The sequence below is a fragment of the Loxodonta africana genome, chromosome 2 (assembly GCF_030014295.1).
Source record: "Loxodonta africana isolate mLoxAfr1 chromosome 2, mLoxAfr1.hap2, whole genome shotgun sequence".
NCBI classification, from domain to species: Eukaryota; Metazoa; Chordata; class Mammalia; order Proboscidea; family Elephantidae; genus Loxodonta; species Loxodonta africana.
Window position 1 is genome coordinate 60674156 of NC_087343.1, and position 20848 is coordinate 60695003.

At 38.8% G+C, this 20848-nt stretch overlaps 1 protein-coding gene across 2 annotated transcripts in view; it reads right to left on the reverse strand.

The window, feature by feature from the left end:
• Window positions 1-20848, reverse strand: part of MIER3 (MIER family member 3) — a 42631-nt gene that overhangs the window by 6932 nt on the left and 14851 nt on the right. For both annotated transcript variants that reach the window (XM_010588148.3, XM_064272139.1), the window contains 9 exons: window positions 16271-16405; window positions 14977-15097; window positions 13577-13662; window positions 13313-13385; window positions 10695-10846; window positions 4635-4716; window positions 3073-3167; window positions 277-404; window positions 47-192 (listed from right to left, as the gene is read on the reverse strand). In XM_010588148.3, coding sequence (XP_010586450.1) covers window positions 47-192; window positions 277-404; window positions 3073-3167; window positions 4635-4716; window positions 10695-10846; window positions 13313-13385; window positions 13577-13662; window positions 14977-15097; window positions 16271-16405 — 1018 coding nt within the window. The remainder of the gene's footprint in view (window positions 1-46; window positions 193-276; window positions 405-3072; window positions 3168-4634; window positions 4717-10694; window positions 10847-13312; window positions 13386-13576; window positions 13663-14976; window positions 15098-16270; window positions 16406-20848) is intronic.

The window sequence follows — 20848 nt, forward strand, 5'->3', positions numbered from 1 at the left end:
CAAAACAAGCTTCACCCCAAGTTACACGAAAAGGTGTTCACTTTACCTGTCAAGTCACTGGCAGTGAAAGAGTTCAGAATGTTCAGCTGCTGATCAGGAACGGGCTCAGGTCGGTGAGAAGTTAAGGCTGAAGAAGAATTTACCGTCCCACCCAGGGCTTCTGTTTCATCTACCAAACGATCCATGTAGTCCCTGAAAAACACAACCCAATGATTTTATAGCTGCTTATTATGGTTAAAAACAAAGAGTCACTGAAGTCATGTTCACAGTACTTACGTAACTCCAGGGTGATGGTTGTATCGTTTCTTTCCAAATCTTGTTTGTTGAGCAAAGTAATCATAACGTTCAGATTTCTTCCACATATAGTAGAACGCCACACATTCAGCAACTGTTCTAGTTCTCACCTAACAAACAAAAATGGATTTTTGAAAACAGACCAACAAATCTAATCCACTTTTTAAATAACTTTTTTTAAAAATAACATTGTAATTTCAATCCATGGGTCTAATTTTCTAGCCTCACAATTATGAATTACTAAACACTATTAGTATTTTTTTATTATTAGTATTTACTGGAAATGTCTTTACATTTACACTAACAATGAGGCCACTTTCAAGCGCCCAAAGATTTTTTTTTTAATCAGAATGTATTAGCTTATAAAATAAGTGTGCATCCAGAAATTATCTTGCCTCTTTATAGAAAAATCCTAAAATACTGGAATCCCTTACTTTTCTTCACTGAACTCTGTAATTCTGCCTGCAACAAAGGCTGTTAAACTGGAATTAACCAACCCCAGAGGGGTCCATGATGCACTACAGAGGTTCATCAACTCCCAAAATTACACGCAGGTACACTTTTCTGGGGAGAAGAGCCAGAGACTCATCAGATTCTCAAAGGGTCTCATGAGCCAAAAGAGGTTAAGAACCCTTGGCACAGGAATCAGCACTCTACTGCGTCTGGAATTTAAAATAATTTGTTAGCTAAAGGCAGAGTTTTCCCCTCCAACTTGTGTTTGGCTCTTAACTTCAACAGAGTTTGGTAAAAACAACAATCACTTCTGAGTCTCACCAACCAAACCCTGCATACAGCCTAGGGTTCCTCTGACTACATACAGTCATGAATATGAGTTCAGGTGTACATTCTGTATCAGACTAAATTCTGTATCCTTATCCACTGAACATTTTCTCTCCTGCTTCATTAGTACCCAGTAAGGGAGCTTTTTTTTTTTTTTTTGAAGGAAGCTAAAGTATCTCCCCCTGATTAGCCAGTGTATTGTGATAAAGATCATTAATAGAGGGTCAAGCTTTTTAAATCAAGAAATATGGTATCAATTAATATCAGTATCTATAAGTCTTCTCAGAATGTAGACTTCTTGGGGACAGAACCTTTTCTGTCTTGTTCATTAATGTATCTCTAGCACCTAAAACAATGTCTGGTTAAGTTGTTATTGTTAGGTGCCGTCAAGTAGGTCCAATTCATAGCAACTCTATTCGATAGAGTAGAACTGCCCTATAGGGTTTCGAAGGAGCGGCTGGTAGATTTGAACTACTGACGAGCTCTTAACCACTATGCCACCAGGGTCCCGTTTGGTTAAGCAGTAGGACTTAATTGTTTATGGAATGAGTGGATAGAGTAAATTTCACAAGTCATTGCAAAACTGATGGTTTTATTTTGACTTGAAAGGCTAACCTAGACTCCAAAAGTTTTGTCTATTTACTAAACACTTCGGTCATCTCATCTTTGAGAAAACACCAGGTTTTTCACACATACAAAAAAGCATAAGATACTGACCTATCCACCCAAATAGTTCAGATCTTTGCCTTCCTCTAGGTTGAAGAGGGATAATAATAAACAAAGTATATTTCAGTAAGAATTCACTATTCCAAAATATTAGAATACATTTTTCAGTTGCTTTTAGTAACTGACTGTCCTGGATTGAATTGTGTCCCCCCAAAATGTGTGTCAACTTGGCTAGGTCATGACTCCCAGTATTGTGTGATTATCTACCACTTTATCATCTGGATATGATTTTCCTATGTGTTATAAATCCTACCTCTGTGATGTTAATGAGGCAGCATTAGAGGCAGTTATGTTAATGAGGCGGGACTCAATCTACAAGATTAGGTTTTGTCTTGAGTCAATCTCTTCTGAGTTATAAAAAACAGAAGCAAGCAGAGAGACAGGGGACCTCATACCATCAAGAAACATGAGCTAGGAGAACAGTGAGTCCTTTGGACCTGGGTACACTGCACTTAGAACCTCTTTGACCAGGGAAGAATAATGACAAGGACTAGCAAAGACAGGGAGAAAAAGCCTTCCCCAGAGCTGGCACCCTGAATTCGGACTTCTAGCCTCCTAGACTGTGAGAGAATAAACTTGTTTGTTAAAGCCATCCACTTGTGGTATTTCTGTTATAGCAGCACTAGGTGACTAAGACACTGATGTTTCTTCTTTCAGCAACTACAGTTCTCACTGCCGAAGAGAAATATTTTTGAGATCACAAGCCTCCGAAGTACTTGGAAAAAAATGAAATTCAAGGAAAAAAGAAGAAGAGTGAGACTTCTAGAAAATCATAGTGAATCTGTTTTCTGTGAGCAGAATAGTATGATAATCATATATGTCAAAAGTCATATGAATAAACTATCATCAGTATCCCCTAAGCAGGCTATGTGGCATCTATAAGTGATCCCAATAACGAACTACAGCAGCATTGGTGTGTTAGTGGCGGGGGAGCATTAACAAATTGTTGCTTTTTTTTCTTCTCAAGGCAATGACTTATAAATTAGGTGCTTATATTTATTTTAATTTCTAAGTATAATTTCTCTCTACTAATTTACCTAACAAGGAGCCCTTATGGTGAAGTAGTTAATGGTTAAATGCTTGGCTGCTAACCGAAAGGTTGGCAGTTCAAACCCACCAGCTGCTACATGTGAGAAAGATGTGGCAGTCTCCTCTCATAAAGATTACAGCCTTGGAAACCCTATGGGGCAGTTCTACTCTGTTCTATAGGGTCAGTATGAGTTGGAGTCGGCTTGACAGCAGTGGGTTTGGTTTAATTTGCCTAACATGTACCTTATTCTTCTGTATAAGATGAAAATCTTTTCCAAAAAGCATGAGTGCATGTTCAAAGCTTCGGCATTCTTCTTCTGTCCATGCAGTCATTCCTTCTAAAGAAATTTCAGAACAAAATTCATTGGCCTCAGAACTCCTGTAAGTAATTCACTGATTTTTTTCAGTATGTTTTCCCTGTAAAAGGCCATAAACTCACACACATAAAAGACTTCTGTACTTAGGAGATTTCAGCTAAAATTACCAGAGGTATGTATAGTATACTAATCTTACCAAGAAGCCTAAAATACCCAAACATAAATACTGGTTTTTCTTTCTGCATAGTGAGATGAGAATTTAATGTTTGTCTGCTTATTGTTTCTCTGATGTTTTTTAAAACAATGAGCACATACTACTTTTAAATTAGGGGGAAAAAAGACTATTTCCTTCATTTAAAAAAAGCCTTATTTTGGTCTTATATCAAAACTGTAAGTTGTTTAATTAGAAACCATGTGCTATCAATCATATTAAATAAAGTACAATTAACACACATTTATTTAGGGTCAGTCTGCAGAGTGCTATGCTAGATACTGTAGAAATACAAGGGGATAAGAAACGGCCCACGCTCTCAAAAGACTAAATCCCATTCAACTTCCCGGCAGATGTCAATGTTGGTGAACTGAAAAACTACTAGGGGCAGCAAAGAAAACTCTAAAGGCCTCCAGATGGCCATGGAATGACTGTATAACTTCCCTTTATTTCTCAAGTCCCCCACTCAATGACAGTGGGGACCAGGTCCCCAAAGTCATTAATGGCTGTCCACCATAAAGGTGAATACTAGTTTGAACTAAGGGAGAACTACTATTTAGTTTTTGAGAGTCTAAAATAATTTTTTCAAAAAAGCAACTTTTACAAGGCAACATTCCAATAGGCTATTCTCTAACTACAAGCTCAAATGTACTATGTTCAGCTTTCACGTATTTCCAAATCATTTGTATAATATTACTAAGTATTGTTTTCACTCTACATATACTTAATGGAAGATACGCCGCATGCAATCCATTTATATAACAACACAAAACACCGGAACAAAAGTTAACCCCTTTTCCTGACATATACAGAACAAAACCTAAGCATTGTAAAAATGTTATGACATGATCACTACAAATATTTCTTGCAATCAATTCAGTGGATTATATTATACGCTTCTCTTTTTTAATCTTTAATCTCCTTTGCATTTCCTGTCTGATTTAAAAAAAAAGAAAGAAAACAACTTTTTTTTCAATGAAATCATAAAATCATTCTTTTTAATCACTTTGGATATATTGTCATCTCTGGGGTCTGCTTTGTTCTGTTAACTATTTCTTCAAGAAAGTGGATGTGACACGGGGTTAACTAATTTGTATTTGGATAATCTCTGGCACGTCTAAAAATAGAGGGCAAGAAAAGGAAAAAATTATTTGCTATGAAGATGAACACAGATCTTACATAAGTGTTACAAGATTGCTCTGTCCTTTACGATACTTATTCCGATCCCCAGATGACCATCCCGTCATCTCCCTCCCTCGATCCTGAGTGTTTCTTACCTTGAGAGGACTTTCCATTGCAGCAGTACCTTTCAATTGCTTCCTTTATATTGTGATTACACTTGAGAAGTTCATACAACGCCTAGGAGAAAGAGAGGGGGAAAAGAAAACAATAAAAATTACCAAGAGTTTATACTTAACAGTATTTTACAAAACTGGCAAACTGTAAATCTTTGCAAATACTGGCTGACCTGCTCTTTACTTTCAGGGCACTGGAGGGTATGTTTGCCCGGGCATTGAATCTAAGTAACTATCCTGCAGACTGACTCTGGCACCTAATGGGTTTGTTCATTCTCACTCCACCTCTCAGAAGTCATCCACCAGTATCATGCTTGACTTTTTTCATTGCCTTCTGAGCTGAGAGAATTGCCCTATTTTAGACGATTTTTTCTAGATACGAAAAATCGAAATTGTGGTCTTGTCTTAATGTCACCTCCTCCCTGCCTTTCAAAACTTCAATAAAAAGGAAGAGTGGCAGGTCTGGAACAGGACTAAAGGCACTTTAGTGATGGGTTTATAATGGCCTCAGTTAAATTTCCATTTACTATGAAAGCTGTTTTTTGTTGTTTTTTTTCAATTAGAATTTATTTCTATTAAGTCTGTTTAGAACTGTAAATACATTAAATAGCAGCAGATAGAATTCAATTCAAAGTTAAATAACAATCTACCTTGCCAAGGAAATCTCAAGAAGCAGAGCAGACTCAATATTAGACAACCTATTAATATTAATATTAATATCAATAGGTTACATTAAAAAACAATAATCTCAACCAATGTGTAAAATAAAAATTTGATATATCAATATGCATTTCTAATGTAAAAAAATATTAAAAACTTTAATAGTTATAAGTAGATGAATAGTACCTTATATAATAAAGATAGCTTACACCAGCTGCTCTGCAGGAGAAAGACATAGATGTCAAAGGTTAACCCACTGCTGTCGAGTCAATTCTGACTCATAGTGGCCCTACAGGACAGAGTAGAACTGCCTCACAGGGTTTCCAATGAGTGGCTGGTGGATTCAAACTGCCGACCTTTTAGTTAGCAGTCAAGCTCTTAATCACTGCACCACCATGGCTCCAGTCAAAGATTACCACCTTGGAAATCCTATGGGGCAGCTCTACCGTACAGTCTATAGGGTCAGAATTGACTTGACGGCAATGGGTTGTATCAAACCAAAAGTCAGTATTATTTTCGATGCAAAAACTGTAGATGCATTACTTCTATTAGAAGCAGGTACCAAATCACTGTTATTACCAAATGGCCCAGAGAGTTATGGTTAACGCAGTAAGACATATCACAGGAATAAGAGAGACAGTCATGGTAAGAAAGGGACAAAATTTATCATTTGATAATAGCTTTAAAACTAGAAAACCTAAGAGAAACAACTGGAAAATCATTTAAAAGTTTCAATAGTCTGAGACAAAATAAAAACATAACTGATATTTCTCTACATCAGCAATATACAGGCATATCTTGTTTCACTGAGCTTCGTAGATAACTGCATTTTTTACAAACTGAAGTTTTGTGGCAATCCTGAGTCGAGCAAGTCTATCAGTGACATTTTTCCAACAGCATGTGCTCACTTTGTGTCTCCGTCACATTTTGGTAATTTTCACAATATCTCAAACTTTTTCATTATTATTATATCTGTTATGATAATCTGTGATCAGTGATCCTTGATGTTACTCTTATTGTTTCGGGGCACCACGAACTGCACCCATATAAAACAGCAAACTTAATAAATTTTGTGTGTGCGCTGACTGCTGCACCGACCGGCTGATCCTCCGTGTCTCTCTCTCTCTCTCCTCAGGCCTCCCTATTCCCTGAGACATGACAATATTGAAATTAGGCCAAGTAGACCCTATAATGGCTTCTAAGTGTTCAAGTGAAAGGAGGAGTCCTACATCTCCCACTTTAAATCAAAAGCTAGAAATGATTAAGCTTAGTGAGGAAGTCAAAAGTTGAGACAGACCGAAGACTAGGCCTCTTGTGCCAAACAGTTAGCCAAGCTGTGAATTCAAAGGAAATTAAAAGTGCTACTTCAGTGAACACGTGAAAAATAAGAAAGTGAAACAGCCCTATTGCTGATGTGGAGAAAGTTTTAGTGGTCTGCATAGAAGATTAAACCAGCCACAACATTCCCTTAAACCAAGGCCTAATCCAGAGCAAGGCCCGAACTCTCTTCAACTCTATGACGGCTGAGTGAGGTAAGGAAGCTGCAGTAAAGTCTAAAGCAAGCAAAGGCTGGTTCATGAGGTTTAAGGAAAGAAGCCATCTCCACAACACAGAAGTACAAGATGAAGCAGTAAGCGCTTATGTAGAAGCTGCAGCAAATTATCCACAAGATCTAGCCAAGATAACTGACGAAGGTGGCTACACTGAACAACAGGTTTTCCATGTCCGCAAAACAGACTTACACTGAAGGTGCCATCTAGGACGTTCACAGCCAGAGAGAAGTCAATGCTTGGCTTCCAAGCTTCAAAGTACAGGCTGACTGTCTTGTTAGGGACAAATGCAACTGCTGATTTTAAGCTGAAGCAAATGTCCATATACCACCCTAAAAATCTTAGGGCCCTTAAGAATTAGGTTAAATTTACTCTGACTGTGCTCTATAAATGGAACAATAAAGCCTGGATGACAGCACATCTGTTTACAACATGGTTTACTGAATATTTGAAGCCCACTGCTCAGAAAAAAAGATCACTGATCACTGACAATGCACCTGGTCACCCAAGAGCTCTGATGGGGATGTACAAGGAGATTAATGGTCTTTTCAGGTCTCCGAATACAACCACCATTCTGCAGCTCATAGATCAAGGAGCTATTTTGATTCTCAAGTCTTACTACTTAAGAAATACACTTCATTAAGGCTGTAACTGCCACAGACAGTGATTCCTCCGATGGAGCTGGGCAAAGTAAACTGAAAACCTCTGCAAAGAATTCACCATTCTAGGTGCCATTAAGACATCTGTGATTCATGGGAGGTCAAAATATCAATATTAACAGGAGTTTAGAAGAAGTTGATTCCAACCCTCATGGATAACTTTGAGGGGTTCAAGACTTCAGTGGAGGAAGTAACTGCAGAGGTGGTAGAAATAGCAAGAGAACTAGAATTAGAAGTAGAGTTTGAAGATGGACTGAGTTGCTGAAATCTCATGATAAAACCAACAGATGAGGAGTTGCTTCTTATGGATGAGCAAAGAAAGTGGTTTCTTGAGATGGAATCTACACCTGGTGAAGATGCTGTGAACACTGTTGAAATGACAACAAAAATATTACATAAACAGCTTTAGGGACCACAATCTCAGGGAACATCTAGCTCAATTGGTATAAGATAATTTATAAAGAAAACATTCTACATTCTACTTTGGTGAGTAGCGTCTGGGGTCTTAAAAGCTTGGAAGTGACCATCTAAAATACACCACTGGTCTCACCATGTCAGAAGTATGGGGGAATGAAGAAAACCAAAGATGCAAGGGAAAGATTGGTCCAAAGGACTAATGGACCACAGCTTCCACAGCCTCCACCAGACTAAGTCCTGCACAACTAGATGGGCCTAGCTACCACCACCAACTGCTCTGACAGGGATGACAAGAGAGGGTCCCAGGCAGAGCTGGAGAAAAATGTAGAACAAAATTCTAACTCACAAAAAAAGACCAAACTTACTGGCCTGACAGAGACTGAATAAACCCCAGGAGTATGGCCCCCAGATACCGTTTTAAGCTCAGTAATGAAGTCACTCCTGAGGTTCACCCCTCAGCCAAAGATTAGTCAGGCCCATAAAACAAAATGAGACTAAAGGGGCACACCAGCCCAGGGGCATGGACTAGGAGGCAGGAGGGGACAGGAAAGCTGGTAACAGGGAACCCAAGGTCGAGAAGTGAGAGTGTTGACATGTCGTGGGGTTGGTAACCAATGTTACAGAACAATATGTGTACAAATTGTTTAATGAGAAGCTCGTTTGTTCTGTAAACCTTCATCTAAAGCACAATAAAATTACATAAACTTAGTTGATAATAAGCAGCAGCACAGTTTGAGAGGATTGACTCCAATTTTGAAAGAAATTCTACTGTGTATAAAATGCTATCAAACAGCATTACACGCTACAGAGCAATCTTTCGTGAAAGGAAGAGTCAAATGATGCAGCAAACTTCACTGTTGTCCTATTCTGATGCGGCAAACTTCGTTGTTGTCTTATTTTAAGAAACTGCCACAGCCACCCCAAACTTCAGCAACCACCACCCTGATCAGTCAGCAGCCATCAACATTGAGGCAAAACCCTCCACCAGCAAAAAGATTACGACTCACTAAAGGCTCAGATGATGGTTAACATTTTTTAGCAATAAAGTATTTATTTATTTATTTTTATTGTGCCTTAGGCGAAGGTTTACAGGGCAAATTAGTTCCTCATTAAACAATTAATACACATATTGTTTTGTGACATTGGCTGCCAACCCCACAACATGTCAATGCTCTCCCCTTCTCCACCTTAGGTTCCCCATTTCCATTTGTCCAGTTTTCCTGTCCCCTCCTGCCGTCTTGTCCTTGCTGCTGGGCTGGTGTGCCCATTGAGTTCTGTATACAAGGTTGAACTATGTGTGTTATTGCTTGTTTTATAGTCCTATCTAATTTTTGGCTGAAGGGTAAACTTCAGAAGTGACTTTGGTACTAAGCTAAAAGGGTGTCTAGGGGCCATACTCCAGGGTTTCTCCAGTATCTGTCAGACTAGTAAGTCTAGTCTTTTTTTGGGCGTTTGAGTTAGAATTTTGTTCTACGTTTTTCTCCAGCTCTGTCTCGGACTTCTATTGTGATCCCTGTCAGAACAATCAGTGGAGCAATAAAGTATTTTTTTATTAAGGTATGTACTTTTTTTTAGAAATAATGCTACTGTACACTTAACAGACTACAATATAGCGTAAAAATAACTTCTATATGCACTGGGAAACCAAAAAATTTGTGTGACTTGCTTTATTGTGGTATTTGCTTTATTGCAGTGGTCTGGAACCGAACCCGTGATACATCCGAGGTAAGCCTGTACAACTATAAATAGAGATCCCATTTACAGCAGCATTAAGTATATACATACATAAGATATCAAACAATTAAGTTAATCAGATACATGTGATGTTCAAAAAAACAAAAACACTGACGGATTAAAAAAATTCAAATGAATGGAGAGTCAAACCATGTTCTTAGAGTGGAAGGTTTAATGTTTTAAAGGTGCTAATTCTTTCAAAATTAATTTATGCACTTAATCAAATATCAATTTAAAAAAACCAATGGAGTTTCTTTTTTGACAGCTGATAATACTCCTAAGTTAGGCTAGCACGACTTCTTCATTTAGGAGTTCAAGTTTGATTTTAACTATCTCTTGATTATTCATTAGTCAGGATCACCTAGGTCGGCAGTGTGGAGTGAAAACGGTATATAAGCAGGGCAAAATGATGTCAGACGGGCAGAACTAGGGACATTTAAAAACTCTAACAGGCAATAATCCTACCTCCTCATATACCACATGTGATCAGGATAGTGTTGTGTACAAGTGCTAAGCAAATGCTCCTATATCAAATTTATATATTCTTAATAGATATTAACTTTGTTCCTGAATAGAGTTCAAGAACAATTCAAAGAATACTAGTATCACAAAATTGAAAAGTCCAGCCATGAGAATGTTTGAACAAGTGATATTACAACTACAGGATGATATATACAGCCATTAAGAATGAGGTTAATACAGAATCCTTAATGAAAAAGGAAAGTAAGGTTAAAAGAATCCATTTCAAAAGGATACAAAATGGTATTTATAGTAAAATAAAAATGATGTGTGTGTATATACCGAAAAAAAGATGAGAAGAAAAGGCATCAAACTATCCAGAGTGGCTATTTCTAAGTCTCTTAGTTTATGATCTGCTTTTTCTTAAACTAGTATTTTCCAAGTTTTAAAAACCTATTAGAAAGACATGTGCAATTTATAAGTAAGAAATATTTGAGTCAAAATAGAATAAAATCAAGAAGATACCCTAGTCAGCTGACGTTTCAACAGAAATTGAAGTATACCTGTTCGTTGTCCCTTGTGTGTGTTCCTGCTGAAATCCGATCCATTATTTTCTCATTTCCAGTTCTTAATGAAGTCTCAACAAGGTACTCCTTAACTGTGCTCTCCAAAACCACACCAGGTTGCCAGAGTAACTGGTCTTCATTTTCATACACTGATAAAGATTATTAAAAATACTGAGCACACTCAAAGATATACACAAACTCTCCTTCCTCTTCCTTAACAGGCTATACAATGGAACTAGTAACTGATTTCAAGGACACCAGCACTTTGGTTATCTAGCAAGTACAGTCTTTCATTAATAAGTAAAAAAAAAAAAAAAATTAATGTTATTAAGGGCTCCAGTGGTTAGAGCAAGTAGCTTTTCTGGTGGCTGGATTTACTGATCAATTAGAAAGCTCTCCATACCTAGTAAAGGCTAACAGAAAACCCAATAGTGGTATCATATAATCTTCTAATGAAGGGGTAAAAACAACCTGTGTAAATTCTTTAATAACCTCATCGGCATTTTCTTTTGAATTCCCTAAATGGCTGTAAGAAAACTCTAAAAATTAAAAATTCCAAACTGCATAAAGACCAAAATATCTGCCAATAATGAAATTATTATTTCATTACATATCAATGAAATTATTGATTTCCTCCCAGGAATCAATTTTTATTTAAAGGTTCAGGAAGCAGTTTAATCAGACCTCCCTAGCGAGGTCTTGAAAAGAATGATAAGCAGTCAGAGAAGTAAACTTTCTACAATCTCTTAAAAAGGCCAATATACTAATAAACAAAATGTCACTGAAGCAAGATTTACAGCTTACTAACGCACATACTGCGAACGTTACTCAAAGCCTCTACTCTATACAATAAATACAGGTGGCCCAGCCATTATCTCACTGTTTCCAGTGCAATCCATTTTTCAAGTTCATGATAAATACTAAATATAACCAACCAAAACCAAACCCAGCGCCGTCAAGTCGATTCCGACTCATAGCAACCCTACAGGACAGAGTAGAACTGCCCCATAGAGTTTCCAAGGAGCGCCTGGCAGATTTGAACTGCCAGCCCTTTGGTTAGCAGCTGTAGCATTTAACCACTACGCCACCAGGGTTTCCATAAAAAAAAAAAAAAATTTTTTTTTTATGAATATAAATATACTAAGTATAGCTAACAAAAAATCATTTATTGCACACTTATTATGTAGCAGGGACTGTAGTAAGTGCTTTATGTTCACCAATATAGGAGGCAAGGATTATCATTCCCTGTTAGCAGGAAGGTTAAAAAAAAAAAAAGTGTGTCTGTGAAGCAATAAGGCTGATATTTTTTCTAAGTTTCTGGAACCAGTTTTATTACTCTTGGGTAACAACTGAAATACGTGAAATAGTTTGGGTATACTCCTCCAAAAGACAGAGGCATTATACCTTTCTTCCTCAATTTGTTGAACTGAGAGAATATTATCTTCATTATGTTTAACCTAAGGCCCTATAGCTACTGAGCATGTACTTGGCTCCAAGGGTGTGTACGATATTTGTGCGATGCATAGAGGGGCTGGTACATCTGAAGCTAATCAGCTACTGTTTACATATCTGGGGAAAACTGTTCCCCAACACTGTGAAAGCAGTTTGGGAAAATGGTGTAGCTAGTGACTACCAAGACTAATGACCCCAGGGTACCAGGCTCCCCTCCTTTAAATAGGAGATGACCTGGCATGGAGGAAAGGAAGACAGGACTCAGGGTGCTGTTCCTGCTGTGCAGCTTTTGTCTTCCTGCCTTCACAGGGTGGAATCAACTCATTAGGGGAAAACCAAATGCCCATGGGCATATTCCAAACCTACTTGGTTCCAGAGTTCAGCTAGGAAGGTGAAGCTGCATTTTATTTCCCACCACTACACCCCTCCATACTTTCAGAACCAACTATAGTTGAACTCTACCAAAAGTGTGAGGAAAAGCTGGTTACACTCTATATGCTAAGCAGGGCTGTATGGTGTGGCAAAAGCAGCAGAATCCTTACACTGCACCTCCTGCACTTTCAAGGCTGGGACAAGGGAAGTTTTTTTCTATTTTCTTTTTCCCTCAACAGTTTTTTTTCCGAGAGGGTTACCGTACTTTTATGCAAATAACGCGTGCCTTCTACATTTGTTTGCCAATCGAACCCTGACCCCCATGAGGTATTTTGTAAACTGCGTAATTTTTTTACAGTAATATGTAAAAAAAAAAATTGGCATAGCGGTACTTATGAAAATACCTCGCGGCGGGGAGGGGCGCCACATATTATTTGCATAAAAACATGGTACACCCCTAACATTCTCATTCTCACAGGTGATGATACTCTCCCCTCCTCTATTGAAGCAGGATGCAGACCGAGGCGTTGCATCTCAAGAGGGGTGCCACTAGTTTAACAGGTGCTGAGCATACTGGCTAAGAAGCTCTGTACCAGGTAGGTCGCTGATGCACACGGCTAATTTGAGCACATTTTTCCTAAGTCAGGCCTGAATATCATGACCTTGAAAGTTAACTCTGACCCCAAATCTAACTTTTACGGCTGAGGTTGGTAGACAATCAGATATTTAAATAAACATATTATGGGGTAACTTGGTCTATGGAACATTATTGAAATCAAAGCTTTCCTTACCTTTCTCATTACCATCGTATTCTCCAAGATAAGGGGGGATCTCTGCCTGGTACTGTAAACCGATCATTATTTCCTACAGGAAAATTCAGAAGTAAAAAAAATTTATTTGGAAAATAGATAATAAAAAAAGTCTCACTTATTGATCATTTACTACAAACCAAAAGAAACAATCTTGCAGCAATGAAATTAATGTATTTCGGAAATATTTTTTAGAAGCTCCTTTAGTCTAAATGGTCTACTAGGTTACGGCAGTGACTTACTTACCTTCCTCAAATCTTCAGGTGAGTTACCACTGTCTGTTTCAACATCTTCACCCTCCGACTCTTTATCCCCATCACATGTAGTATTTGCTTAAAAGAGAGAAAATTAAATTTAAAAAAAGATTTATATTGCCTATTTTTGTACCTGGGAACACATGGTATTCTACAAAAATGTGCTGAATAAATGAGATCAAGGTAAGTATACTAAATCTCTTACACTATTATCATGTTTCAACATTAGTCAAAACCAGACGCCGAACACATTAAGAATACGCAGGGGAAAAAGAAAAAAAAACTCAGTTGCCACCAAGTCGATTCCGATTCATAGCAACCCTATAGGATAGAGTAGAACTGCCCCGCAGGGTTTCCAAGGAGCAGCTGGTGGAGCTGAACTGCTGACTTTTCGGTTAGTAGCCACAGTTGACCATAGCTTGGTGTAGCTCTTAACCACTGTGCCACCCACGCCCTGAGAATGTGTACAATACCCTTTTAATTAGGATGGTTACCTTAAAAAGAATGTAAAGACTGAGGTTCTAATTACACTAACCCAGGATGATACACACAAAGTGCACCACCTAAACTCTATCAAAATTACGTTTTCATGTGCGCGTATGTATTTGAATTTGTTAACTGAATAGTTCTTCCCGCACTATAAAGATACCTAATAGAAATAAATGAGACCTAGTCTTACACTGCACATCAGGAAATACTATTTCAGTTCAAAGATTTTTTTGGGGGGGAGGCACGCTTGTGATTATGGTTTTACTATAGGAAAAAGGATATAAATGAAGAAATGCTTAAGGCAAGGTCTGGTAGAGATTCCAACGTGGAGCGTTCATGTTTCAGAAAAGGATGTCCTACCCATCCACATTCATCTTCCTTCACCAACTAAGAAGCCAATGGAGCTTCCCCGTCCAGAGCCTTTACTGTGCCCCATTATACAGCCAATATTTTTAAAAATATTACTGATATCCTTCAAAAGGTAACACAAAGAACTAAAAGAAAAAAAAAAAGGAGGCAAATGGACCACTTAGAAAAACAAAAACTTCTTTAGCAGTGGTAGATTTCAAAACCAGGAAAGCAACAGCCTTGTAACAGAAACCCAAAAAAGTTTCTATAAAATTTTATGGTTGAACTAAGATTGGTTACCATAGTAACAGACAAGTCTTGGGAAAGAAAATCAAGAGCTTTGTAAAACTAAGCGAATGTGTTAATTTTTAAATAGCATATTAGTTCACTTATATCCCAATAAAAAAGTTATAATCTTGTTCATATTATAACAGTATCTTATTTCACTTAAGGAAAACACTTAGGCTATTTTGACATAAACTACTGAACTGAATAGAATGTCCTCAAGCTATAGCATCGATGTTACTACTAATCAGTAATGACTGAGTTTCTTACATCGTAAAGGTCTAGGGAAGAAATCTGAAGTCTCATGGGAGGTCACAGATGGTGTCAGGTCATCTGCAGAAGACTGAGTTTCTTCATCATCACCTGATAACAGGTCTTTTGCTATTTCCTCCTGGAAGAATAGGAAGACGGTGCTAGAGTTAGAAATGAGTGCATCTAATCAATTAAGAAAAGTGTCTTCTCATAGTTGAAGGCCTCTTGGTTTTGAGAAAAGTAAATCTGAAATTCTCCTATAATTTATTTCAGGAGTATTTAATAACTTTTCAATTTAATTATATATAACATTCAATAACTATACTACCATACATTGATGTTTGTAACAGAACAATTTGCCTAACCTGTGGGTATGCAGAGCAGACTCAGTCGCAAACTAATTTTTAGTGACTTTACCACAAAAGAAAAGAATCTGACTTCTAAGTGATTAATAATTATACCCACTTTCTGCCAAAATAAATAAAACAAAAGTGAAAAAATGCCTCCACACTCCACTCTTCCAACAATTTTAAAAGTCCAACTAATGAAAGCTCTCGCGAGTGACATAATTTTAAAAGAAAGAAAGAGGTTTGAATTAACTTCTACGGAAGTATTTAGTCATCCTTGTGCCTGTTACATAGTAAGCACTGAATGAATATTTGCTGTAAGGATAGGATCACTAATGTCTGTGGTACATTAATATCATATCTGTCAAATTTGACATAACTCACAGGGAGAAGAACAAAGAAGTGGATTCCTCTCCCTGCGTGAGATCTGAAAGGCAGGGAAAGCTTTCCAGGGAGGGAGCGCTCCACCTGGCCCAGCGATCTGTTAGTGGAGACTGTGGCTGTGTGAATCCTCCTTAGCAGGGCCGAGGCCTCCCCACAACCAGGCGGTGCTAGTGAGGTACCACTGTGGCTTTGGCTGCTATGGCTGCCGTCACTCCCAGAGCTCAAGAAAACAAAACTTTTCTCCAACTACTCCACGCCTGAGCCAGCTTGGTTTGAAGGCTTCTGGGGGGCTTATTAGTCAAAAGAAGCTAGTGCAAAATTTAAGTTTAGATGCAATGCATCCACACAGGAAAGATGAAAAAATTACCAGAGAATACTTAGGCATTCAAAGTCTCATGACACTACTACTACATTTAAAGTAGTATAGTCAAAGCCAAACATTTAAATCAGTCACCAAAATGATAAGGGCAATGGGTCAGTAAGTTCACATTTCAGAAAAATGCTTTAAGTTAAAGGGATTGTAATAAAAAACAGCCAAAGGTAACAGATTCTGAATTTTGCGTTCAAATGCTTGCACTTACTTTGTCTAGTGTCATATCTGGTAGTTCATCTGCAAGTTCGCTTGGGGAGCTATTTGCACTGGAATTGGCAGCTGCTGGGATCGAAGTTTCATAGCCATAGAACGCCAGTAAATCTTCTAGAGGCATGTTTCCTTCCTGTTTATGCCAGGACACAAACATCAACTCAGCAAGGTGGCACAGTGCTGCACAGCCCTTCGTGTTCATAAAGCACATTACCACAACAGCAGTATCAACCGAGGCCAAGTTGTAGTTGTTCTTTCTGGACTACTGCCAAAGAACAGGACCAAAGGCCTAAAGCTACAATTAACATGTTAACCAAAGCTTAACAATTAACTTCAGTTTTTATTTTCTAGCGTCATTCCGCTTTTTAAAAAAATTCCCCAAATACTTGCTTTTGTGCAAATATTTTTTTTAAAAAACATTCATATTAGTATAAAGATTTGCCATGAAAACATATTCAACTAACCAAATCAACCACTTCATATAACTTCCAGGTTGTTTCCTTTGTAGTTAACAGTTGACCACCTGGTTTCTTCTTCAAATTAATTAGATTTCCAATGGAAACCTTTGCTGAATTATTTACTATACCAGCGATATCTGTATAGTAATAATCAAAACACAGTTACCCCTTTTGTGTTCAAACTACTATATCTACGATATTTTATGCCAGCTTCCCTCCCTCCCTCCCCGCCCCCCCATTATCATCTGATAACGTTTGTATTAGGACCATCAGCTTACAGGTGAGAAAACTGAGGCTTAGTTCTGGGTTCAGATCCCAGGCCCTCCAGTACTCTGGCTTTAATGGTACCTGTGTCACGAATGGAGCCCTGGTGGTGCAGTGGTTAAGTGATGGATGCAGCTGCTAACAAAAAAGGTCAGCAGTTTGAATCCACCAGGCGCTCCTTGGAAATTCTATCGGGCAGTTCTACTCTGTCCTATAGGGTTGCTATGAGTTGGAATCGACTCTGCGGCAATGGTGTTTTTTTTTTTTTTTTTTGGTGTTATGAATACTTATGCCATGTCACATAGTGAATCCCAGCCATCGCTTTTTTTTTTTTTTGGTAACTAATCTATCTTACTTATAAAAAGAAAGCAGGAATGAACAAATTTCCTTTTTAAATATTTTAATTTAACTACTATAGAGTACAGAATTATTTATAATTATCACTGAAATAAATAACTTCACAACAATATACCCAAGGATCAGTTAACTGGTTAAATATTTTTAATATGTTTGTGTCCATCTATTAAGAGATTCATTTTTCAAGCTTTTTTATTGGTTTAATTTTCCCTTTAAGACAAACTAAGTTATAAAGCAATCAGCGTGAAAACGCTAAGGCAGAATCTGTAAAGCCTACTCACAGGTGATTATACAGTGAGCAGAGGAGCTAGCGATGACTCTCAGAGAGCCAGCTGGGTGCCCACAAGGGTCTGCGGGGGACACAAACTCTGGGGGTCCCCAAGAATCTGGCCTTTAGCTATGCAGGTTATGGGACTTAAATTTTTCAATGGGTCTGACGGAATCATATTCACGCTAAGTGAATGTAGACTGAGGCATACAGAACCCAGTGCCGTCGAGTCGATTCTGACTCACAGCGACCTTATAGTGAACACTAATCTGTAAATTTGCACTAGGAGACATTAACACCTTTCTATGATCTTATCATTCCACTCATGAAATCCTTTCAAGTTTGGGATCGAAGTCAATAAAAAGCTACTTTAGGAGCACAGAGTCAGCACAAATTAAGTTGGACGGTCAGGAAAGACAGAAGTTCTCCACACCATCGGGCAGCCTCGTGAACTATTCTTCTCCCAAACCAGAGAATCCATTAATGGTGACCAGCCCAAACTGAGTCTCTCTGCAGCCCTATTTCTGCTCCATGAGAAGTCCATGCGCTCCACTCGCCTTGGCTCTTGTAAGTCGTAAGAGGAGATTGGGTTGCAGCCTTTGTCAACCACCTGTCAGTATTTTTCCAAAACCTCAGTTTTTGACTCCCTCCGTGGACTGAGGAGATGGCAATTCTCACTCATTAAGCACTGATGGTTTACCCTGCCACCAATCCAGCATTACATGTTCTAGGAACTGTGCTGAGGGCTATCAGCTGTGGATAGCTCAGGCTCTGAATTCTCCTACGATATTTAGAGAAAAATCCCTGCTTTCAAGGAGTTCAGTCTTAGTGGAAGAAACAGTTAACTTAATTATAATACAACGCAATAATTCTGAAATTGGTGCTATGAACTGGTGGGTATAGAGAAAACCTACACCCCAGAAATAATGGTAGGGCATGGGGAAGTACCACACAGAAAGGGTGAAGATGAAGCTAAGTCTTGAGAGATGAAGCAGTGAACGACAGATGAGGGTTGTATTACCTGGAAATTCTGTTCAGTAACTCAGGAGCACTGACTGACTATTAAGCAGCAGGCAGCTGTGCCAGGTGTTGGTATGAAACACAGGCCTTGCCCTACCACAGCTTACAGTCTGGTGGGGATGACTGACAATAAACAAATGAAGAACTGCCAATTATGATACATGCAAGGGCAACAGGGGGCCTACTTTTAGTAGGGTTACAGGGAAAGACAGTAAGTGACCTTCAGCTGAGGCATAAAGTTTGAGACTCACCCAATCTTGTGAGAGCATTCCAAGAGAAGAAACAAAACACTCAAGGCCTGAGGATGGTTTCCCACTAAGCCATGTGGCCAGAGCACGGGAGTACAGTGCAGTGGCCCAAGAGAGATGGGGACAGATCATGAAGGCCCTTATGGCCAGGAAAAGAACTCAGACTTTATTTGCAGGGCAATGGGAAGTCACTGGAGAATTACAAAAAGGAAGTGACTTGACTTATTTCTTCTTCTTAAATACTGGGCAGCTGCATGGAGAAAAGTTGGGGAGGGCAGGATGGAGAGATAAAAGAGAAACATGGAGACCTCTTAGAGGCCTCCTGCTGAGATCAGTGGTACAGACATGGAGAGAAGTGAATAGATGCTATGTATTATGGGGTGGAATCAAAATGGGTTATTGAATGTGGGGGTAAAAGGGAGAGGGGGAAGGAATATTCCCTAGGTCTCTATTTGAGCAACTGTCTAGCGTTAACTTTTACTGAGACAGAAAAGACTAAATGAAGAAAAGGTTTTTGAAGGAAAAAATGAAGAGTTCTGCAGAAGATACAAGTTAAGTTTGAGGACTAGCAAACATCCAAGTTGAAAAGTCAGGTTGGCCAGGAGCCTGGAGCTCAGAGGATCAGGCTGAGCTAAAGATATAAATCTGGCATTCATTAGCATCTAGACGATATTTAAAGCTACCGAAGTTGATGAGCTCACCCAGGGACAGAGTAGAGAGAAAAAACGAGATCTACACTTTATTAGAAGAACTTTCAGATATATTACCTATATGCAATAGGGAGCCCTGGTGGCACAGTGGTTAAGAGTCTGGCTGTTAACCAAAAGGTTGGCAGTTTGAATCCACCAGCAGCTCCTTGGAAACCCTATGGGTTACTATAGGTTGGAATTGACTCAAAGGCAACAGTTTTTTGTTTTTTTTTCTTTCTTTCTTTCTTTCTTTTTTGGTTTTATAGGCAATAGGGTATATCTGAAAAATTTTAAACATGATTTGCAGTTTTGGAAATATTCTAGAGAAAGTAGAAGAATGACAGCTTGAATTAAAGAAGGCAATTATTTGGGATAAATTTTAAGGAAAAGAATCTGTTTATTGCTTCCTTGATATCAAGAAGCGAATGAAAGAGACATAGGAGTCTAAACAGATTGCCAGATTATGGCCTGAGAGATAGCAGCTATAGCACCATTATGAGACAGAAACACAAGAGGGGGTAAGGTGAGATGGTAGATTGAGTTTAAGGTGAAAGATGAAGTACAGGTGTGTGACGCTTAACGTCCACCATACTGTGAAACATCTGTGAACAGGTCGTTATGTGATTTGGACATTGTGCAAACACCATATTAAAACCTTATGGGAGCCTGCTTCCAGCCATTCTCTCTCATGGGTTCTCATCTAGTGGCACTGCTCTTGCACTGTTGTGGCTGCTGCTAGAGCTGCCAGTGAAGGCCAGAGGCCTGAGGAACACACGGGGGCAGCAATGAGGCTGAGAGGGCAGAGGCTGGAGCTAACCAAGGGAAAGAGAACAGGGAGGGAGCAGCCTGGCCCCGCTTGCTGTTTTGTCCCAGCCACTTGCCCAGGTCCACGTCCTCTGCCTCGCCTGCCTGTACCCCACCTGTGGACCAGTGCTGCAAGAGTTTGGGTTAGGGGTCTTTAAAATCATTACAGGAAAATAATAAACAGAAGGAGCTGCTTTCCCTTAAAAAAATATCTTATGGGACTATTGATGACTTTAAGCTACACGTATCTGTAATGGGCTTGAATGAGATTACCGAGAACAGCAAAGAGAAAGAGAAGACAAAAGCTAGAACCCTGAAGAATGCCATCAATTAAAATGTGAACAAAGAAAGAAAAGTCCTTAAATAAGATAGAAGACAACACAAATAGAAGAAGAACTAGGAGATGGCAGGATTATGTAAATCAAGGACAGCTGAGAAACCAGGGATGGTCACCTGGGTCAAATACCA